Here is a 24,922-nt window from a genome sequence, read left to right on the forward strand (position 1 = left end):
GGCGGCCAGTTGCTTGTTGACGGTCTTCTCGATGACTTTGGCCGGAAACGGGAGCAGCGAGATGGGGCGGTAGTTCTTGAGGTCGGTTGGGTCTGCTGATGGTTTCTTGAGTAGGGCGCTGAGTACGGCGTGCTTCCAGCTCTCCGGGAAGGTGGCGATGTCGAAGGAGGTGTTGATGATGTCCCGCAGGTGGGGTGCGATGACAGCGTCGGCCTTGTTGAAGACGTGGTGAGGGCAGGGGTCTGTCGGAGATCCGGAGTGGATGGAGTTCATCGTGCGGATGGTGTCTTCGGTGCTGATCGGGGTCCAGGTGCAGAGGGTGGTGGTGGGGGGAGGTGGTTCGGTCGTGGCGTGCGTCGGTTGAGTGCTGAAGCTGTTGTGTATGTCCGCGATCTTGTTGTGGAAGTAGGAGGCGAGGGAGTTGCAGAGGTCTTGCGAAGGGGTGATGTCGTTGTTCCCGGCATTGGGGTTGGAGAGCTCTTTCACGATGTTGAAGAGTTCCTTGCTGTTGTGTGCGTTGTTGTCCAGTCCTTCCTTGAATGCGGTTTTCTTGGTGGCGTGGATCAGCTGGTGGTGTTTTCGGGTGGCGAGCTTGAGGGCAGTCATGTTGTCCGGTGTTGGGTCTCTGCCCAAGGTTTTCTCGAGTGCTCTGCAGTTCTTCTTGGAGCTCTTGAGTTCGTCGTTAAACCATGGGGCTTTCTTGCTGCCGGGTCTGTTCGGCGGGGTCTTCAGCGGGGCGAGGTCATCTGCGCAGTCGCTGATCCATTTCGTGAGGTTGTTGGCTGCTTGGCTGGGGTTTGTTGTGCTGGTGGGAGGGTTCTTGTTCAGGGAGGTAGCGAGCTGGTCTGCAGTGATCTTGTTCCAGCTTCTGCGGGGAGCCTGTTGCTGGTGATGGTGGAGCGTGGTCCTCCTGAAGCTGAAGTTGACGCAGCTGTGGTCCGTCCAGTGGAGTCCCATGGCGTGGCTGAAGGCGGTGTCCTTGCTAGAAGAGAAGATCGGGTCGAGAGTGTGTCTGGCGTAGTGGGTGGGAGTGGTCACCAGTTGCTTGAGTCCGAGGTTGTCGAGGTTGTCTAGCAGGGTGGTGGTGCGGTCGTTGTTGTTCTCCAGGTGGAAGTTGAGGTCCCCGAGGAGGATGTAGTCGGCGGAGAGGAGGGCGTGCGGGCTGATGAAGTCGGCGATGTCCTCGCTGAATTGTGTGCGTGGTCCCGGGGGCCTGTAGATGAGGGTGCCTCTGAGGGTGGTCTTGGGGTTGACGTGGATCTGGAAGTGCAGGTGTTCGGCGGGTGCGAGGGTGTCGTCGGTGTTGGTCGTGATGCGGATGGTGTTCCTGTGGATGATGGCGATGCCTCCTCCGGTCTGGTTGGCGCGGTCTCTCCGGGTGATCTTGTAGCCCTCTGGGATGGCGATGGCGATGTCGGGCGCTGAGGAGGCGTTCATCCAGGTTTCCGTGAGGAAGGCGACGTCTGGGTCTGTGGTGTCGAGCAGGTTCCAGAGCTCGACGGCGTGTCTGGGGACGGAGCGGGTGTTGAGCAGGATGCACTTCAGGTGGGTGCTGCTGGAGGTCGGCTTGGTGGGTGCTGGTGTGGCGTGGGTCCGGTTGCAGGTGAACTTGCAGGAGTGGCAGCTGAAGGGTCCGTGGGTGCGTCTCGGTGTGGCTCGGTAACAGCCCGGGGTTCGGCCGGTGTTGAGTGCATTGAGGTCGGTGGTGTCGTAGGTCCATCGGGTCGGCTTCCGGTGGTGGAGGGCAGGGGTCCTGGCACTGGGCGCGGTCCAGGCGCTCGGCGCTCAATCGGTGCTCCCACTGCGCGCGTCCGCTGCGCGGTCGCTCTGGGGGCGTCATAAGTGAGGAGCCGGGAGGGCGGGTCAGCTGGGTGGCGGGAGCGGGGCGGCCAATGGGCAGGGGGGGGCGGAGACGCCGGGGGGCAGTGGCGGGAAGGAGGGCGGCTCGAGGGAGCGGACAGGAGGTAAGGGGGCAAGGGGTACAGAAGGCAAAAAGGGGGAGGCAAGTGAGCAAAGGCGAGGGGGGACAGGTTAGGAACCGGGGGGAGACAGGAGAAATAACAAGAGGAGGCAAGATACACAGAGGGGGGAATAGGTGAAGATACGAGTGGAGGCAAAAACGGGCGGAAAGCGGGAGAAAATACCAGGGGGGCTAGTGGACAGTACAAAGCAGCAGGCGCACAGAAAACACAGGGGGGAAACAGGCACGCCGCAGCAGACAAGCAGCGGTGAAAACGGGGGTGTGCGAAGGCAGTGCACGGCACTCAGCAGGGCAGGGTCCTGGCCACGGCGGGCAGGAGCAGCGGAGGTGGGGCAACCTCACCTGGAACAGGCTCGAGCGGTCGCTGCTCACCTCTGTGCACAGTCCCCTTAAGTGAGGAGCCGGGAGGGCGGGTCAGCTGGGTGGCGGGAGCGGGGCGGCCAATGGGCAGGGGGGGGCGGAGACGCCGGGGGCAGTGGCGGGAAGGAGGGTGGCTCGAGGGAGCGGACAGGAGGTAAGGGGGCAAGGGGTACAGAAGGCAAAAAGGGGGAGGCAAGTGAGCAAAGGCGAGGGGGGACAGGTTAGGAACCGGGGGGAGACAGGCAAAATAACAAGAGGAGGCAAGATACACAGCGGGGGGAATAGGTGAAGATACGAGTGGAGGCAAAAACGGGCGGAAAGCGGGAGAAAATACCAGGGGGGCTAGTGGACAGTACAAAGCAGCAGGCGCACAGAAAACACAGGGGGGAAACAGGCACGCCGCAGCAGACAAGCAGCGGTGAAAACGGGGGTGTGCGAAGGCAGTGCGCGGCACTCAGCAGGGCAGGGTCCTGGCCACGGCGGGCAGGAGCAGCGGAGGTGGGGCAACCTCACCTGGAACAGGCTCGAGCGGTCGCTGCTCACCTCTGTGCACAGTCTCCTTAAGTGAGGAGCCGGGAGGGCGGATCAGCTGGGTGGCGGGAGCGGGGCGGCCAATGGGCAGGGGGGGGCGGAGACGCCGGGGGGCAGTGGCGGGAAGGAGGGCGGCTCGAGGGAGCGAACAGGAGGTAAGGGGGCAAGGGGTACAGAAGGCAAAAAGGGGGAGGCAAGTGAGCAAAGGCGAGGGGGGACAGGTTAGGAACTGGGGGGAGACAGGAGAAATAACAAGAGGAGGCAAGATACACAGCGGGGGGAATAGGTGAAGATACGAGTGGAGGCAAAAACGGGCGGAAAGCGGGAGAAAATACCAGGGGGGCTAGTGGACAGTACAAAGCAGCAGGCGCACAGAAAACACAGGGGGGAAACAGGCACGCCGCAGCAGACAAGCAGCGGTGAAAACGGGGGTGTGCGAAGGCAGTGCGCGGCACTCAGCAGGTCAGGGTCCTGGCCACGGCGGGCAGGAGCAGCGGAGGTGGGGCAACCTCACCTGGAACAGGCTCGAGCGGTCGCTGCTCACCTCTGTGCACAGTCCCCTTAAGTGAGGAGCCGGGAGGGCGGGTCTCATGATCATGCCATTAACATGGGACAACTCAGATGCCACCATGGCAAACGCTTTTAATTCACTAGAAAGTTTTGTGTTCTCTGGCCACCCCTTGACAATATATTCCCTAACAAGTTTAAGGGTTTCATCCTTGCTGTAAGCTTCCAACCACAACTGTTCAGTAATGCTGGAACATTCTTTAACAGCATCTAAGGCTGCAATAACACATTCTGTGTCTTCAACATTCTCTATTTCTGAAACACCATGAAAAGCCATGTGTGAAAGGCGGTTGCATTATGGTACAACGCGATCTTTTAGATCGCGGTACATCACAACGCATCTTTTACAACGCAAGTCGTTACCACGAATTGCGCTGTAGGGTGCTGGACTTAGGAATAGCAAGATTTACTATTCCAACTCCAGCCTACGTACAGTAGGGAAGGTGTTGGAATAATAAATCTATTATTCCTTAGTCCAGAGCGCCCTCCAGCGCAAGTCGTGGTAACGGCTTGCTTTGTAAAAGACCTGTGGTAATGGCAGCGCGGTGTTTTGACCGCGTTGTCATGGAAGTTCCCCATGAAAGGCAGTCCGCCCTGAAATTTCTTCCACCCGTAATATGCTTAATAGAAAAGTGAAATTCTTGCAACTTTGAGAGTAAGCTAAACAGTCTAGCTGAAGCCTTCCCAAATCCATTTCCATTGAGTAAATGTGTAAGGGGTTTGTGATAAGTAAACAGTTCAAATTCATGACACCAAATGTAATTTTTAAATTTATCGATTGCTCAAACACACACGAGTGCCTCCCGTTCAATAGTGCTGTAATGGGTCTCGGAAGGTCTAAGCATCCTTGAAGAAAAAGCTATGGTTTCTTCCTTTCCTGAAACCCGCTGATAGAGAACTGCACTCAGCCCTGTAAGACTGGAATCCACCTTGATGAAACACTTAGAACCATCTTGAGAAGCATGTAGAGCAAGTGCTTCAACAATGAATTTCTTAACTTGATTGAACGAAGACGAGACTTTGTCAGACCAGATAAACTTTGAGCCCTTCCGTAGCAAAGTATGCGATGGCTCAACTGTTTGGGCATAACCTTTGACAAAACGAGCGTAGTATTCTGCCAGTCCCAAAAATGACTTAAGTGAATCTTTGTCTTTGAGATACTTGTACACCCGAAAGGTGTGACGAAAGTGGTGAAGTCTTGGGAATCAGCTGTCAAAGGCAGCTGATGGTAGGCTGGGCAAAGGTCAATAATGGAAAAAAAATTGCACCCCCCAGGCAGGCAAGTAGTTCATGGATTTTGGGGTGGCGGTGACAGTCAATCAGATGTTTTTGTTCAAAGTGCGTAAGTCTGCACATACCCTGACCTCCCCAGATTTTTTCCGGACGATAACAATGGGGGTAATCCATTCTGAGGCGACACATGGTGCAATGACCCCTTCATCAAAAAATTATTTGAAGACTGACTTAAGCTCATCCCTGGCTCTGAGGGGCAAAGGATGAACCTTATGTAGAAAATGTTGAACGTGTTGCTTAAGTCTAATTTGGAGTTGAAAACCCTTGACAATGCCTAATTTGTTGGAAAACAGTTTAGGAAACTGAGCCAACACTTTTTTGACATCTTGGGTATGAACTGTGAGATTTAGGCAATCCATTGTGTTCTGTACATACTGTAAAGACTCAGCTGCGATATATCCTTGAGGAATATCACCAAGAGCAATTGGATTATCAGAGCCAGGAGCAAGATAGAAACCCATTTCAGCAAGGTCTTGCCAACCAACTATGTTGCGTTCTTTGACTACGACATAAACCTTTTTAAAAATTGACCTTCCTAAACATTCCAATCTTGAATTAATGTAACCCAACATTTCTATATCAAATTCCCCGAATGCTTTACGATTGATATCTGTTTAAGTCAAAGTATTGGGACCTTGCCCTTTCTCATGAAACATGAAATCTGATAAAAAGGTTATGGGTGATCCAGAATCCGCCATAATTGGGATCTCTACTTTCCCAAATAATGCAATGCCTAAAGGACCTTTAACATAATGACAATTGAACACAGAATTACATTCAACTGTTATGATCATGTCATGAAAGTCCTCTGTACAATCATCAAGGGTTTCAGAAAATTAAACACTAATGACTCTAGTAGGTATTTTGGCAGATCTACTAACACCTTGAAAATGGCCTACTTTTTTTGACATAAAACACATCTTTATCCTACAGCGGGACACATGGGATAGTAGCCAAGATGTGACCTTGAACCACATCTGTAGCAAATTGTGTTCCCCTTTCTCATGGGTTGTTTAAAAGGTTTGTTTAAATTCACTGCACTGACAGAATTTCCAGTATCAAGTGCAGGGGTCTTGGGAGAGTTGACCAATTGATCATGTTGAAGAGCTTTAGAATTAATGATAGATCTCTCAATACTCTTAGCAATGTTAATTGTCTCTTGGAGTGTAGGCTTCCTGCAGCTAAGGAGGCATTCTTGGATTTTCATAGAAAAGCAAGAGAAAACGAACTGATCGTGAATGTAAATGTCAGGATTTGCTTCTAACTCACAAGTGAATGCTGAAACTCGTAACGCAACAATGTATTCATCCACTGTTTCATCTTCACATTGCTTTCTCCTGAAGAAGTTATGCCTTTCAAGCATTATGTTTGAATCTTGGTCGTAGTGTTTGGCCAAACTAGATAAGGCATCTTTGCATGAATCCCAGTGCTCTGCATCCCCAGCTTCTCCAAGGGGTGTGGGAAAATGGGGGACATTTTCAAAAACTTGTTGCACAGAAAGTCCTAGGCAACGATAAAGAATTGCAACTTTGCGAACAGGTGAAAATTTAACAGCATCAATAACTACCAGTTGATTTTCTTATGCTTTTACCCATTGATGCCAAGGCATGCTGGGTTTACCAGGATGCTGCAAAAAAGGAGGTAATTGAGCAAATTGCTGAGAAGTAGCCATGAAGAGAAAGAACAAACCTGAAAACACAAGTATTGTACCAGTACTAAAATGATAAAAGTGAATACATTTAATAAAACATTTGTAACTTTATCATCTTTGTGGTAAGAATTGCAAAAATGATATTTTTAACTGTTTAGCAAAGTAATAGATATCAGCAATAAAAGTTTTAGTGACAAAATCCTTATGCACTTGAAAGGAGGAAGAGGATGTCAATGATTTTCCCGGCTAAAATGAACAGTATTGAAAATAAGGGGAACTACAAAGAACAGGGGGGCATATTATCAAGGGGGTTTATCTCCGCTTTTTTGGCTTTAAAAGTCAAGAAAGCGGAGATAAAATTATCTCCCTATTACCAAGCTGTCGCTAACACCAGTTAGCGACAGCTAATAGGAGATAGCAACCATCTTGGGCCCCGCTTTGCATGTCAGTGATATTTATCACTAATGACATGCAAAGTGGGCGTGCCAAGATGTTAGCGACTGGAAACAGTCGCTAACATCGCTATCTCCTATTACCAACTTTTGGAGATATTCGCGCTAAGCGCGAATATCTCCAAAAGCTAACACCTGCCCTGAGCAGTTCTTAGCCATGTTATCCAATGGGAGGTGGATAACATGGCTAAGAGCATTTGCTCGATAATGCATGAATATCGCTGACTTTTCAGCGATATTCATGCATTGCGGCCGTTTTTTATCGCATTTGCGATAAACCTTGATAATAGCAAGGTTTATCTGCGATAAAAATCGCCGATTTGCGTCGATAATTTTTGTCTCTAAACAAGTTAGAGACAAAAAATATCTCTATTGGTTGGTAATATGTCCCAGGGTTTTAGATGTGAGGGAAATTCTGGGCGCACTGCTCAGGTTAACGCACAAAGAAATACTGTAAGGCAGAAGGTGCATGCAGAAAAGGGGCAAGTCCCTGTAACCCCTCAAGATGTGTTTTGAGGACACATCAAATACAATGAAAACAAATTCTGCAGCACACTTGTATGAAAATTCAAGTCAAAACGATGTCTCAATGGACATAAAGTTCAAAATTCATCAGCGAAGAAGTGGTCCACCAATATATCGGTTCTTCTTTTATTATTCATAGAAAGCCAGCCGACACGTGTTTCGTCGCAAGAAACCACACTGTTTCCGCGACTCCTCAGGGCTGGGGAGGATACAAAATAACGGATGGAGTACATGGTAATTTAACATAATAGGTTGAAAAGGTGACTGTATATGGTGTCATGGTGGAGGGTGAGTGAAAGAGTGGGAAGTTCAATAGTAACACACTTGTGGATGCACACAACACCAACCCTGGTACCGGTTATCATCAACATTCCACAGTGCAGGGAAGGGAGTGGGCCGTCAGTGAATAAAATTTGTGGTATATAAAAGAAATTCATTAAATAGCATATTGATAATACATTCCTATAGGTGACGCATAGGGAGGTGAATAAGTAACGGCATGGGACTCCTAGGGCGGAGTAAAAATAACAGAAAAAATAAATAGATTGATACCAAGGCCGAGAGCTTAGAGGGGAAATGTGCATCCTACCTGTAGGTAGGAGGTATGTAACCACAGGTCTGTAATGCCAAAAGGGGAGAAAGGGGAAAACAGAGACAAGAACAAAACATAAGGGAGTGATCTAACTGGTGATCATTGGGGAGATCACACATGTTCAGAGAGTGCAACCTGGTAGGGGCACCTAAGATATGAAAAAAGGTAAAATGAAAGAAAAGAGAGGGAATCTCACCGCGGTGCCGGTGATAATTCCGACCCGGCTCCGCTCGGGACCGGGTGATACAGTACGTCCAAATTCGATTTCACAAGTATGGGAAGTAGTCTTCTCCAGCGGTCATGAATGGATTCTGAGGACGGGAAATGCTCCGTAAATGAGTGGTAGTGAAATCGTGACTCGAAAAGGCAGGCAACTTCCATTTACGAACTATATAGTGCCAAAGCAATGTTAGTATATGGCTCACCTTTTTTAAAACAACTTGCTACATATATTGTTCGTTGAAGTACGCTTGGTCCGCGTGTCAGAAACTCGGAAAGGGTAGAGATTTCTACAGTAGTAAGTCCCTGGGGCGGTCATTGGATATCACAAAGACAGTCCACATGGAGATATATGTGAAGAAAATGGGGTGGATGAAGGAGGGAAAAGAGAAAAACAAAACCAAAAGGTAAATAAGGCGACTAACGTTATCTGACCTATGCGTCGCATAAGTAAATGAACATTTTGGTTATTTAGATCTGTCTATCATTGGAGCCCTGTCCTATCTTGGTAGTTGTATCATGACGTGGTCGTCATGCACTTAACAGAAGCGACTCAAATTATGGGCCCCTGGTACCTGGCATGTCTAATCGTTAGAAATGTCAGCCAGATTAACTCGGTAAGGGAAAAGAAAGTGGGGAGACCTAAAACTAGATCTCATTATAACTGTGCGTAAAGGAAGAGTCAGTATTTTCACCCGTTGCACGCGAAGACCTAAGCGTTAGAGCACTGAGGCTCCGCGTCCAGGTAATCAGAGCAACAACGTATGAGACACAAAGTCGGTCTCGACTAAAGGAAATATCCTTATCTATTCCGAATGTAAAGGAGCTATTACGTTGGAAGAGACTTACCCGTGGTGCGGGGGTAGTTCAGCAGCGACTTGTTCGAGTTCGCGCGTTGATTCGGGTGCGGTCACGTGTGCCAGTACCCGGAAGAGGATAAAATACTCGATACAGAAAAAGACCCGGATGACAACGGCTAGAGTGTCAACCCGCATCCTTGATGCTATGATGGTGCTCGGTATCAAAAATAAAAATTAGACGTTTTACGTTCGGGAAAGCGGGGGAAGAAAAATGAAAATAAAAATGAAACAACCACATCATAGTGCTGTGCGAAATTAAAGGAATTGATTTTTTTCTCGTTACATGCACAGTATTGATTGTAATTAAGCAAAGTTACATGGAATTAAAGACTAAGATCAAACAAAAGCAGTTCACGTGGTTAATCAAAGCAAATATTCACAATTAAATAATTTCGATAACAATTAGTCAAGATCCCATTACATTATATACATTAAGTACATCAGTGTTCTATCAAAAGGATTAATGGTTTGTAGGTTTTCTCTTTGTGGAAAGTCTTTTTATGGTGTGATGGGAAAAGGAGAAACTAGGAGTGTTTCTCATCAGTGTTCAGTAGATGCCTTCGCATTGCCTCATGTAGGTCTCAAAAAGAGTCCTGGAAATTGATCAAAAGAGTGTATGAATGTTGGTTTATATTAAACCTTAATCTCACCAAAGAGAGGAGATATATAGTTGTTGGTTATGTGACTATAAGGTGAGCCTATCACCGAATTTGAAGGCTCAAATTGCATACTTTTAATGAATGAATGTAAATAAAGTATGTCAATACGGTGAACCTATTACCGATAGCAAAGCTCGAATTTGCAGAAAAGCGGCATTAGAAGTGAAATTAGGAACGGTGTGCTTGTCACCGTGGAAGTGTACAGACTGGACCCTACCTGTGTCGGAGATCGGAAGCCAAATTAAAATGGATGGCAGTCCTGATGGAGCAAGCAGCCCAAAGCAATATGGCAGTCTGCATGATGACGTCTTGAAAAGATGCAGGCGTGGTGTGGAACCCATACCCGTATGGCTGCCTACGCGATGATGTTGCGTACGCGATGACGTCTCACGTTGTGCCATGTGGTGACGTCAGAAAGGCTGCTTGAAGCTGATGAAGGCTGCTCCGAATGAAGGTTAAATAGAGGAAAAGAACTGCAATCGTTGCGGAAAGCTGGAGGATGGTGGGGCAGACGAGCCCTTCTTGAACACAGCAAGTAGAAGAAATGTGCAGCGGGGTGCCGGGGTTTAAGAAATGCTGGAGACTAGCTGGTGGGTGCTGGGTACGTGGATTCTTCCAGTAGTCGCCAAATGAAGTAAGTGAAAGTAATCCAGGAAGGTAAGAAAGAAGTACTTTAATCTGGCAAGTACAGCACCCACAACTTGGCGCTCTCGCTGCACACTAGGATCTCCACCAACTGATTAACGTTGGCAGAATCCTGGCACACATCGTTCAGCGCCCAATTGTGGAATATAGTTTAAACAATGACAGAGAGGAACAAGACATCCTCGCGCTGGATTCAACGCGAGGATGCCTCCAATGCATGCTATATATTACAACAGTCCAAAGGCAATTCACGTATTGACGCACAAAACCTTTTATGCCCCAGGCACATACATTAGACCTGGCAGCTGGGCGTATTAATAATCACGGGGTAGCTTATGCCCATGCCAGCATAGTTGAATCTATTTAACTGTCTACCTTTGGTTTTAATGAGTGCGCTGTGAAGACAGGAGGTGTCTTGGGCTGAGCATTATAAAGAGAATAGTAAAAACTGGAAGCAAAAACCTAAACAAGGAGTGTAAACTGACATGTTTTTAAGGGCTTTAGAATCAGAGGATAGTTAGATTGGAAAAAAAGAGCTGAGCCCAATTAATTGGACTTTACTTAACCTGGCACAATCCTTCATCATAAAGTGTAACGTAACCAGATGCAATATAACACAAACTGACTTTCTTCCCAGGTACTGAATCTGGCTTGAGCTTCATCTGGGGCTAACTTAAATGCACAGCTGAAAAACGGCATAGCAACTCTGTTTCTGTAGATCTGTATGCAGCCTTCGACACTGCATCATGATTCTTTACTTACTGGACTAAAAGAAATAAATTGTAGGTACCATTCTTGACTTGATCCTCACCTAACACAAGGATAAATCAAACATCATCCCAGGACCTCCATTCACTTTCCCATCATTCAACATCAACCTGAAAGGCCTAATGGCTCAATGATGTCACCAATCTGCTTCAATATTTACATTATCCCACTCTCAGACTTCATCAATTCTTTTAAACCCACATGCTGTAACTGTGCTGATAAAATGAATGTATTGCTAAAATATGAAAAACCAAGTGATCCTGAAAACTCCCAACTAGGAGATGGCCTTTCAACCCAATGAACACTGGATAGCAATTCACCCTAAATTAAATGCAAAAAAACTGAGATACTCACATTCAAAGAGTTGACAAATCATGTGACACTGGCAACATGGCCCAAGAACTTTGGGTCACCATCAACCGCTTGAACAGAAGTTTAAAACTAGGAGTCATCATGGATTTTTGAGAACCCTCTGGTTAACCAAACAACAAAATGGACCATTGACATCATGCAAACACTACAGAGTTGCTTCTTGTATCTTTTCACCTTGGTTCTCTCAGAAGATCTCACAATTACTTCCCTTGTATTGTCATGTAAAGATTTGCAAATGATCTGTTTCAGACTCAGTTTCAGCCATGAGAGGCCTATACATTAATAGATTTACCATAGCAAGACGACTCCTACTTCCAGACCTACACAACTTCAAACCCCCCACCTGAAAGACCCCTTACTAGGTTCTCACTACCAGAAGATAGTTCCAGTCCGTGTTTTGCCGTTGCTGGAGCAGTCAGCGGAGCAGTCCAGAGCCGGCGGGGAGAGCGGAGAGGAGTCAACAGCAGTAGCGGCTCCTCAAACACCTTACTTCCTCCACTTTCACGTCTTTCATTTTGCGGTCCCGTCCAGTTCCTCTGCTGTTCTGCTCCCCTGCTTTGTGTCCAGCCAGCGGGGTTGAGCAGCAGAGTTAAGCGCGGACCGCGGAGTCCTCGGCTCGGCTCGATAGCGGCGGAGGGTGGGGCTGGGCAGAGCTGTATGCAGGAGCTGTGTGCGGAGTCGAGCGGCGAAGGCAGGGGAAAGCCACTCCTCTGCACCTTGCACCTAGCCATAGTCCGCCGAAGCCAGCCGATACTGCAGACAATCGGCTAGTTATCCTCAACTGACCCCCACTGGTCCCATCAACTCCATCAAGTCCTCACAGTTGGGGAGGAAGAGAGTCGGGCAAGGCAAAGAAAAGCAAAAGAGGATACAGCGGTACGACGGTGGAAGGCATAAGGTGAGAGGCGCGGGCTGTGTGGCGCTGGGGGGAGATCAACCCCTCCTGCCCTTTTGCCCTCAGGGAGATTGGAACTCGGGGTGATTCATAAAAGACCCCTATAAAAACACCTAAATACATCACAAAACACAAACAAAAGACAATAAAAGACTCAATTACACCTGTTTTACATGGTGTTCTTGTCTTTACGAGGGAGAGAGAGTAAATGGCGCTGTTCCCGGTACAGTGTCATCTGCCTGTTGGATATTACGCTGCTACTTGTACTATGCTGTGCTGTGCCGCCCTTGGCTACGGTTCTGGGCGGTCTGGTGATAGCGGCATTGGTACTGGAATAGGCCTTGGTAACAAATTTTGTGACGGGATCCATGCTCGCAGAGGTAACAAGCATACAGGCTGGGGCAAGTGGAAGCAACCGATTGGGGGTGTGCTACGGCGCTGCGGGTCCAGGGGGCAACCGGAGTCAACTGTAGATTCGCACCCTCTGGATAACTCCCTCCTGGGCTCAAATGCGTTCAGGGAAGGAAAGAACAGTAGGCCCCCAGACGAGACGGCTCGAAAAACCCAAGCACCTAAGGTGCCAAAAAAGGCAAAAGCACAGATAAATGGACCAAACCAACCTTTAATCTCGCCAATAGCACGGATGTTCGAAAGATCGACAAAAATACCACAGAAATTCGATTTTTTGGTAGACCCAGCAGGAGCACTTATGTCAATGGAATCAGATATAGCCAAAAACCGATTACAGGTTCCAATTAAACCAATACACATTTTTGACAGAAAAAAAACTAAAATATTCAAATCGGACCAGAAATATAATAATATTAGCAATACGCAACATAAGGACTTATTGTGCGAAATTATGGATCTAAGAGGGGAACTAAAAGATCATAGCCCAGTAAAGCTAATGCAAATGGAAGGAATGAGTATGGATGAAAATGAGATGAAAGCGTCAATACAGAATTCACAACTACCTGAAAACTTTATAGGCTCAATAACTGCAGAAATTCCAATACCACTAGAAGTTAAAGTTGAAATAAAGAAAAAGCAGGAACTAGTAAATGCAATTAATATGGACATAATGAATACGGTCGTAGTGGCAACCACACCAATAAAAAAATCTGGAAAAAAAGACAGTGAACTAATATATGAAAATCAGGACTGTGATTTTCAATATCAAGGAAAAAGACGGGGATGGGAATTATGTAAATTCAGATTGTGCTAACTCAAAAGGAATAAATGCGGAAAGTAGAGACCAAGGTGAGCTTAAAGCAGATTGTACAGGTAATTATGATAACTTGTCTAAAACTAAAAAGTTGGAAGGAGATCCTCTCACTGATGAAACTGATATTAAAAACCATCCTACTAATAGAAATATACAATTCAACCAAAATCCAAAAAATACAGAAAATCAAGATCTAGGATCTACATGGGATATATTTTATCAAACATCAACATTAACATTAGAGGCATTGACATACCAGTCAAACAAAATGGATACCCAAATTGAAATACTTGGAGTAATGGCCAACGCAGTTGTCGTGTATTTCTATAGGTTCTGAATCGATCCCCCTATTCCTGACCCTATTCTGGTTAAACTACCTAGCTAGTTAACTAACAGTCAGCCCATGAGGCAAGAAAACCCCCATGATGCAGATACCGTTATCTGACGCAGTCACACTACGGCACAGGAACGTGTTATCTGATTAGGTCATAACGCTTGAGATCTAATTAGACAAGCGACATTCCTCCAGCCCCTGATAAGGCATACGACGTTCTCATAACAAATCAAACCTATGACAACCTGGAAAATCCGTGCGGCCATTGTTTTGATTTCACAGAGAACTTTTGCAAAAGAATGTGCTAACGAGCAAGTCGTATGACATCTTTATTGACGTACCTATGTCCATCCTTACGTCAATCTCGGCACCTTTAAGGTATAAATATTGCCGACCTTGCCCTATGCAAACACACGCGTGGTGACAAGACGGAGCAGCCATACTTGCCGAAGCCGAGAGCAGAAGCAGACCCCGCTGGCAGCAGCCCCGCCTTCCTGACGCGCTGAGAGACGCGCTGCTATCTCAAGCCGAGAGACCCAGCACCGGCGCTTCTGGGCAGCCCTCGCAGGCAGCCTGGAATATCGAGAGCAGAGAAAGAGATACCATTCCTCATCCATCCTAAATTCCAGGTACAGAACTGAATAACCCCTCACAGAGAATTCTTTAGTTATTCACTTGGCAAAAACAAACTTAACTTAAACTGTAACTTTCTATTCCCGCCCACGCATTAGACTTAGGTCAGGTACACGGGGTAGGCGTATTTAGAAACACCAGTTGAGTACGTTTAGTCAAATGTATATGTGTATGTAAATATATTTTAATCATTTTAAAACATCATATGGCTCAGAAACCATATCAATGTTTTTACAGTACTATTTTATACTATTGCTTTTAATGTATGCACTTTACTTAACTATAAGTATTGCAATAATATCGATCCATTTCTCTTGTACGAGAAAAGAGACTGATCAATAAATAACACCTTTTATTGAACACGCCCGTCTCTTCCTTTTCTCTACATTCTGATGAGACTAAGAATGCACGTACTGACTGAGTAAAATAATTGCCTTGTGCTCACACGACTCTTGAGATTGACTCTTGATTAGGGGAGAGCAAAGTTGTCATGTTCTATGGTTGTCAGAAACTAAATCCCTTCTTGTCTAATCAGGGGAGTTAATCCTTCCTTGAACATTCGAGAAAGTTTCTAGCGAACTCTGAGCTTAGCTGGCAAACCCAAAAATTAAGTCTAGTATCGACAGTAGTAGACCTAGTTAACGTCTGGCCTAGGCCTTTACTGCTGTAGGTACTATTCCAATGCGCAGAGCCTATTGGGAAAATAGGAGCTACACTACATGGCGCCCAACGCGTTTGGAAAGGGCGATAAAACTAACGTAAGACATTTAGAGTAACTCAGTCGTGCTTTCTCACTCAGACCACTTTTCCCAAATACTCCAAAGACGTCTGGAGTGGGTGAAAGGTTATTATATCCTCCAAAACCTCGCAGGAGGGAACTCCTATGTATGGTTTTTGGTCTAGTCAACGTTGAAGGATAAAACAGTTCCAGAATATTGTGCATCTAATCTCTGTTTCCATAAAGAAACCTGATCTGCAAATAAAAATAATACCATCCTGTCAGTAAAATGGGAGACAGTGATGGAGAAAGAGAGGCAATTAGATTAGCTACTGAAATAGCAGATGCTGATGCTACCATGCAAGCAGCAGACGCGGATATAATACTCATTCTGGTCATTAAAAAGAGATCTATAACCTTAAAACTTATAGAAAATGGACTGACACCTAGAGGTGGCTCAGTCATATTCGTAATTGAGGCACACGAATATCGGCAGACAGAGGTATACTATACATGGATACATTTTCCAGCAGCAAATGCTGTAACAAAGTACTTCCACTATTACAAAGTAGAGGAACCTCCTGAAACGTACACTCCTTTCGAGGAGGTGGAAGTACCACTCAAATTCCAAGAGCATTTGCTCTTATTTGATGGCGCCCTAATACATAACAATCACATTACAAGGCTCGGTCCTTTAGGAAGACCAGGAGCAACGTGGCCGGTCTTAGCCGGATACACACCACATCCAGACATCGAAAGAATGCCTGCAGCAGAGCTGTTAATACAGCTAAAACAACTACTAAAAATTCACAGACAATTAGTTCATTATGTAATGCGGACTTCAACAATTCAGCCAGCGATTAAACTTCCACAGCTGACCCCTCACCAGGGGAACACAAATAAAATTACACCACAGAACATCCAATCCTGCCTAGGTAAAGTTCCAGCTAAACGGGCACAGATACCATTCTGGTTGGCACAGAAAATTACCCAAATAGAGGCGGTGTTTCCTGACACCACCCCGCTGGAAAAACACAGGATTCTGACTCTATGTCTCCCAATGGGAATCGCACCACACATTGAGGACTGTGACACTTGGGGTACAGTCTTTGCTTCCATCTATACAAAAACGCACGGTGTTCCATCCATTTCGGTAATACCAGATGTGCTTAAACAAATTCAAGATGAATACGGTCCAGAACCTGCTTTAACTCTTGGTATGAAATTACTAAAAGACTTCAAACAGGTTTCGGCTATATTACTAGCCAACATAAAGGGTGAAGCAGCAAACGTGGCGATCCGCCAGAGGTTAAAAGAGACAGATATAGCAGACCAACCAGCTGAAATTGCCAGAATCATAGAAAAATCCTATGAAGAACTAGGCAGAGATAGTCTAGGTGGAATACCGGTAAAACCGCAACTGACTACAAGTCCAGAAAAAATGTTTTTTAATAATAATAATAATTCACCAAAAAAGAACTGGGATGGGAACAAACAATCCAATGCTAAAGAAAAGAAATTCCAGTCCAGAGGAAGGTCTCCTAGGCGAAGAGAGAAATCTCCAAACCCGAGACAAAGGTCACCCCAGAGTGACCCCTCTGGGAATAGATATAACCTTAGAAATAGGGATAATATTAAAAAACCTGATAGATATCAAGACATTGATACACGTCCCTCTCAATCTTTTCAGAATTCCTCGCAGAAATCGGAAAGAAGAGGACGATCAGAAGAGCACGCCAAGTCCAAAGACAAGGAACCTGCTCAACTAAAAAAGAAATTACAATTTCCAAAAAAGAAGGTAGCCAGTATCAAGGTAGTTAAAAATGCCGAGAATACTGAGGACACAACTGAAAAACGGAGAATGGGCTCAGACAATGCTAGACAGCGCAGCAGAGGTGAGCATAGCTCGCAAAGTCCTTATGAATCATCTGGAGACAGTGGACACGAATGAATACCTTCAAGTGGAAACTGCAGATACCAGAGTTAGCAAGCCCCACAAAATATACGAGATAACATTACGTATAGAGGGAGATAAGACTAGGAAAATAAGGGGACTATTTTGGGATAACCTATCCAAGGGCTATGACATCCTTCTAGCTGAAAAAGACTGGCCACCAGAGTTTGTCAGGGAGTGCCCTCATGGCGAAGAAGTAATTATGCCTGCCTTCTCGAATCAAATACCGATTCATAAAAAATACACACTTGCTAGAAAGTGGGCAGTGGCCTTAGCACCTGCTTTATACAAAAATCATGTAGGATGGGATGAGGACTCTCCTCCTCACAAAATCCAGCTAAAATCACAACCAACTGCACAAAGGCAGTACCCAATTAAGCAAGAAGCTAAAAAACAAGTAAATGAAATACTAGATCAGCTAGAATACCAGGGGGTGATTGAAACTTGCACCTCACAAATGAACAATCCTTTGTTTCCGGTCTCCAAACCAGACAATTCATACCGTCTAGTTTTGGATTACCGACACCTTAACACATGTTGCAAAACTTTTGCAGTGCAAAACTCACACAGTGCTGCACTAATGAATAACATAGTGCGCAAAAAATACAAAACAACCTTGGACATCTCCAATGGATTCTTTTGTCAAAACATAGCACCAGAGAGCAGATATTTAACAGCTTTCTCAGTAAATGGCACTCAAAAACAATTCTGTCGGTTAGCCCAGGGGTACAAGAACAGCCCGGGGGTATTCTCAGCAAGAGTAACAGAATTACTACAACTATATGATGATGAAGCATTATCTTATGTCGATGACATTTACTTAACAGATGATGACTTGGAGACTCACTTGAAAAGAGTGAACACCATAATACTTGGTTTCGCTGCAGAGGGTTACAAATTCAACTTCAAAAAGTCCAGAATTGCCCATCTGACAGTCCTATTCTTAGGATATGAGTTATCAAGTGAAGGCAAAAGCCTGGCAGACAATTTCCTAGAGAAATGTGCCGTAATCCAAGCTCCTAAAACACTAAAAAACCTACAGTCAATTCTAGGCTTCCTAAATTTCGGAAGAACATACATTGCAAACTACGCAGAAAGGGTCAAGCCCCTTTATGATCTAATTAAACCAGACTTTAAAAGATCCAGTTGGACTCAAACACACACAGAAATTTTGAGATCCTTACAAACAGACATGCTAATTAAGACAAAATTAGAAACCCGTGATAATACACGCAACCTTGTGATCCGAGTCATCCCAGGGAAATGCGGATTCACATACCTGACCTCTAATGAGGGAGAAAAGGTACCAATTACATTCAAATCACATTTGTACACAAAAGCTGAACAGAGATTCAGCAACAAAGGAAAAATGGTTCAAGCAGTTCAAACCGCAATAGCTAGAGAAAAAGACATAGCTGACGGTAGACATATCACAGTCAGAACAGCTGAATCAGCCTTTGAGGCATTAACAACACCGTGTAATTTACCATCAACAACATTAGATCCAGAATGGATACAATGGGTGAATTCAATTACAACGGACAAAGTATACTACTACTTTGATCCAGAACTAGAAGAATTAAAAAATTTAAAATATGAAAAGACGTATCCTCTGCCAATCGACATTCTACCTCTACGACATTACGCCTGTGTAATCTATACAGACGGACATGCTCAACCCTCCGTTTGGGGAGAACATGCATACAATCCCACATGTGAGATCACAAAAGAAGTGTGGCGCGGAGGTATATTAAAACCTCTATTAACAAAATCACACTCAGTAGAAACTAATTCAGAACTACAAACTGAAATAATAGCTTTGAAAATGGCGCTAGATAATGCGGATCGCGAATTCCCGACGCTTATAGTGTCAGATTCATATTTCTGCGTCAAAGCATATAACAAGGATTTGCAGACATGGATTCAGAACGGTTACAAAGATGACACAGATGCACCAATAAGGCAGAGACTTCTCTGGGAACAAATAGCTCTTTTGAAAAAAGAACTACCAAAGACTCACGTGACTCACTCACTGAGTCATCAACGTGATGGCGTTCACGTTGTAGGGAATTCATTGGCTGAAACAGCCGCAGCGGCAGCCACTAAATCGGCTCCCGTAGATCGAAAAAAGCGTAAATTAAAATACATTGACGGTGAAACATTGCTGGCGGTGAAAACGTCATCAGAAGGCGACTGCTCAGCGTTACCGATCAACTATCCACTCAATTATACATACATAATCGATGTAAACTCCGTCCCTTTTGCTCGAATCCCTGGAGTGGGGGATAGAGTGATTCCAAACATGGACAGGAGAAACTTGTTAATCGCAGACGCACATATGGGCGAGGGTCACAGACACCTTAAATTAAAAGATTCTCTGGAAGAATTACAATCACGGTACTGGTGGCCAGGCATGAGCCTGCACTACACCATGTTTGTAAAAAACTGCCCAAACTGCAACAGAGATCGCAGTGGGGAGAGAAGCAGTTTAATACCTCGTCGTATCAAGGCAGATAATATTACCAACAAAAAGAATGGCTTGCGATTAACATACACAGGCTAGTTCCACTTATAATGTAGATCACCAGCACTCGGCTGACGTCCGGACTGTTATACAAGATTTGCGAGTCTAAATGGCATATACGCTAAGAGCATGCTACGTTCGACCATTTCTTTCACTCAGGCAAACCAGCCTGGGGGGGAAACATGGCCAAATGAGCACAGCCCAGCGGGAATCTTCTCACTTCCTTCCTGAGGGTATGGGATGGTGTAAAGAAAAAACCAAGGCAGAAAGCAATCTATAATAGAAAGGATATTAGGTTCGGGAGCTGGGTGGGTCAAACATCTAATAAGTGTCCAACGTAGTCTAAATAACTTGCCAAGAAATTCTCTGAAGGGATTCAGTCCGTACGAATTATTATTCGGAACTAGGATGTTGATCTCTGACCTTGATAGTCAGACTTCAGTGGTAATAGAAAAAACCTTTGATGTCAAAGACCGTTTGGCTATTTTGCAGGACTTAAACAAAACAAGAAAAGACCTGAGCAACATACAGTTGAAACAACAGCCAACAACCACTGAAGAATCACCACCTGTCCCAGCAAGACCTGTCTGGATTCCAAAAGTCGGGGATCTAGTCAGGGAGAAGATCGCGGTAAAGAAGGAATTTGGGCCTTCTTACAGAAAAGCAGTTCCTGTCTTGTCTGTCAACGGGACAAGATCAGTTGTACTACCGCCACTTGCTGGAAAAAAGGAGAACCGAGTTGTATCCATCGACCTGGTAAAACCACAACATGTGGCCGATAACAAACAGTAGGCCAAGTGGACTCCCAATAAGTAGCAGAACACCAAGGTTTGCTACCAGTACAGAGGTCCTAACAAAGAGGCTCATCACATTCGAAACGCCTAAAGAAGAACAACAAGGACTATGCAACAATGCAATAGAACTCAGACCTCTGAAAACCCAAATAAAGACATTTAGCAGAGACACACCAATCTACAATGAAGTTCCAAGTGAAAATGCAAGAAACAAAAATCCTGAACCAATTGGAACAATTGACAGAACTGCATCTGGTTACTTCATCAACTTCGATGATTCCTCTGAAGGTTTCAGCGAACAAAAGACACAGCCATCATCAAAATCCTTTAAAGACAAAGCTAAGGAACTTTTGAAACAACTGAAAGAAACATATCTGGTTACTCCATGGATTGAATTTTGGGTGGGTTTTGGTGCATTTATCCTCATACTTTGGCTCATCATGGTATTTACCTTGGGACGCTTCATTGAGGGAAAATATGCTAAAATGGACACAGCAAGTCAGAACATCAACTTGGTCCTCAAACCACACACATCTTCACACGTCGAGAAACGAGAACTTTCTTCAGAACTTTCTTCAGCCAACTTCACAGCAATTCCAATACCTGGTGGGGTAGCCTGGGACAACACTGACTATGAAATTTATGGTCCGGTCGAGATCCTGAAATATCCACACCAAATCAAGATCTCCTTGAGTGATTTTGCAAAACCAAACTCATTTGCTGATGATTGGGACTTTGAAAGTATAAACAATATGATGTCTGACTTAGTAATGTCTGCTAAATTTACAAAACATGATTATTTGCAAGGTTCTACAAATTATGATAGTATGTATTGCTATAACCATTATGGTAACCATTTCTTGCATAAATCTGCACAACCTAGAAATGTTTTAAATTATAATCAATGGGAACATTGTGCTACACCTCCAAAAGGGAGCTCTAGAACCGTTTATGACAAATATTCATATTTTTCAGGTTTTAACATAACTAATGCTGAAACATTTTATTACAAATTGTCAAACAAGACAGGGATGAAAACCATGATAACCAACACAAAATTGATATATTCAGATTCATTCTTTGAAAAAATGAATACATTTGGATTTGATTATTGGGACAAAAATGTTGATTTGAAAAGTGTTTGGGGTACAAAAGAATGGCAAGTACAGGGTATAGAAGCTTTGTTTAGAGCCTGCATGATCCCAGAACAAATGATATTTTTAAATGACACTGTTCAACAAACCACCTGTCTTGGCTTAGCCAAAATCAAAGATTTAAATAACCCGTCTATTCCAAAGCCAACAATGTTTAGCAATAGCTCTGAAACAGATGAAGAAATAGACATAAACCATATACTTAACCAAAACAGAACACATCCTGATTGGAAACAATGGTTGATCTGGCCCACAGATACAAATCACTGTCAAGATAGATTCCTGAATAAAACACAGGGTTTCAAAATGACCAGGCCAGACCCTAGATATCCCCAAAGACATCACCCAGGGATAATAACAACCTACAGTGTGGGCAAATTATGCCTTCAATGGCTACAGTCTTCCACACTGCCTGAAATTAAGCAACACCTAACTTTACTTACTGATGGTGCTGACTTGCGTGATTTCATACTGGGACCACGCAAACAGCGTCAAAAGCGTTTCGTAGCAGCCTCTGTATATGCAGCATACAATGAGGCCTGGAAGGTTACTCAAATTGAAACAGCAGAGAGAATACGTGAAATTGATCGTATTAATTTGGAAAAATCACTTTCTGTAGTGGACAATGGGTTAATGACTCTGTCCTCCAGAATTTTTTCATTGGACAGCATTGTGTCTTCAGCAATCGATATATTATCGCAAGACTTACTGTTATTACAACATGGTCAGTCACAATTGCGCTCTATTGTACAGCTTGGCTGGACGTTACAAAATCTGCGTTCAGGCTATGTGCCTTGGCGTTTAATCAACACAACGTCACTATTCCAAATCTTTAACCTTACTGATAGACAAATCGGTATGGCGCAGAAGGGTGCTGATTATACAATCTTGAGCATTGAAAAACTAGAAAGATTACCGATGACAATGTCAGAACGACCTGTCAGTGAATGGATAATCCACGGAATCATAAATATTCCAATCTCAACCTTCAGGTTTCAATACTGCCAAAAATATATACAGGCTGGCATGTACGAGAAATTGGGAAAGGGGTACCTTAAAACAACTTGGAACCTGCCCTATTCACATGCATGTGTCAGTAATAAAGGACAGAAAGTGTTTCTTAGTGGCAACAATTGTGCTATGTCACTAAGCGGCACGCTTCTGTGTAACGGAATTAGTTTGCACGGAGCCTGTGAAGGGAATTCATACAACCTTTCATGTCACCAGCAAGGCGCACCTGCAACTGAAATAGAACCATTCTTTCAAAGACTCTATAATGGGAGTTACATTCTTATTGTAGACCGCAGATGTTGTAGTCTTATGCCCGGGACTCCTTATCTCGTCACCACGACGGCGAAGGTCAAGTGCTGTGGACGTTCTTTGTTCCCCAGCTCCTTACCAGACAGGGAGGCAAGGGCATGGCCCGGGTTGAAAATTACTTCTATTCGAATAGATACTTTGAGCAGAATGAAAACAGTGCTTCTACAGACGCCTACAAGGCTCACGTCATCAAAAGAAACATATGATCTACAAGTCGCAAGGACGACTGCAGAGATACATACATTATTATCGACTAATTCCCCCGTACATTTCGCGGAAATCCTGAGCGAAATCTTAAATATTTCTGATACCACTGGGGTCTCAAAGGTATTTAAGACAGTATTTTCGATGGCATTAACACCATTCAAAGCCATACTGGGTATTTTTCCAGATTTCGTCCATTCGATTTTTGGCGGACTTCCCCTGATCCTGGGACTAATTGCAGGAATCCTATTCCTAGTCCTTATTTTTCGTTATGGCAACCCATGTCACAGATCAAACTCTCGCGACAATGGAAGATACGATCCTAGCCATTGGATACCGGGACCGGATATCAAAAATCCTGGGACTCTCCCGGCTTAGAGACCTAAACATGACTTGGTTTCTATCATTTCGACCAATGTGGCAAAGGTGTGTTTTACCTGTACTAAGGTGTCTGCTATGCGGAGAAGAATGCGTGTTAGACACCTGTCTGACGCTACAATCGGATGCGCCGGTGGATGCAGATACACTGTTGGTTCCTACCAAGGTTCACGCACTGTGCTGCCCTCAAAGGCTGCCAATTCTGATGACGGCATTCCTGGAATCTTCACCACTACGATTGAAGAGTAGTGAAGTTCAAGATGAAAGCAACATCGAACAGGTACGACCTTCTGTCAGCAATGCAAATCAGAATGTCAATGGAGACAATCATGCGCATGAATGCATGGTTACCCCTATTTCCGACTTAGTGGAACTTTCCCATGAAGCTGTTGACAGTTTTTTCGAAAGCCTGAATGATATGATGTTCTCTCCGGAACAGAAATAGAGACTTTTGAGTAAACTCGCACACGGCGTTCCCTGAATTCGGCCTTCAACTTTAAAAAATAAAGTCACAAGAACAATTACAATCCAGTTCACGGACAGCAATTTTTTTCAGCAAGCCCATAAAATATTTTTCTATATATTTTTTCCCCGGGACACTGATCTTCTGCTTAAAGTAAGAAACTATTCCTAGAGAACTAAGATTTCTATTTTTAGATACTTTATATAGACTTTAGCTGCCCGCTGGTATGTTCACAAATATTTTATTATGTGATGAAATGGTCTCGACTTTCCTTTCTGTATAGCTATATTAAGAGCCATTTCATGTGTATTTCTCATATACCAAAAAGCATTAATGCATTACAATGCGTGTTTATCTTTGCATTTAATTCATAGCTTAAGTGCATACAATATATATGACTGCAATTTTTCAGTATATTTGAAAATTTCGAAATGCATTTATGTATTTTGGGGTGGTAAGGTATACACTATACTCTATAGTATGTTGTACTATGTTATACTATGCATAGATTAGTAGATATGACCATAGTTAGCGTGGAGTGGGTGTCGTGTATTTCTATAGGTTCTGAATCGATCCCCCTATTCCTGACCCTATTCTGGTTAAACTACCTAGCTAGTTAACTAACAGTCAGCCCATGAGGCAAGAAAACCCCCATGATGCAGATACCGTTATCTGACGCAGTCACACTACGGCACAGGAACGTGTTATCTGATTAGGTCATAACGCTTGAGATCTAATTAGACAAGCGACATTCCTCCAGCCCCTGATAAGGCATACGACGTTCTCATAACAAATCAAACCTATGACAACCTGGAAAATCCGTGCGGCCATTGTTTTGATTTCACAGAGAA

The 24,922-nt window shown here is 44.6% G+C and overlaps 1 protein-coding gene across 1 annotated transcript in view; it reads left to right on the forward strand.

The window, feature by feature from the left end:
- LOC144827359 (uncharacterized) overlaps positions 1–23,450 on the forward strand; it is a 590,154-nt gene extending 566,704 nt beyond the window's left edge. Inside the window, exon 2 of the mRNA XM_078685703.1 lies at positions 17,079–23,450. Coding sequence (XP_078541829.1) covers positions 17,104–19,797 — 2,694 coding nt within the window. The 5' untranslated portion in view covers positions 17,079–17,103 and the 3' untranslated portion in view covers positions 19,798–23,450. The remainder of the gene's footprint in view (positions 1–17,078) is intronic.
- The last annotated feature ends 1,472 nt before the right edge of the window (positions 23,451–24,922 follow it).

This window comes from Lissotriton helveticus, chromosome 4_1 (genome assembly GCF_964261635.1).
Source record: "Lissotriton helveticus chromosome 4_1, aLisHel1.1, whole genome shotgun sequence".
Taxonomy (NCBI): domain Eukaryota; kingdom Metazoa; phylum Chordata; class Amphibia; order Caudata; family Salamandridae; genus Lissotriton; species Lissotriton helveticus.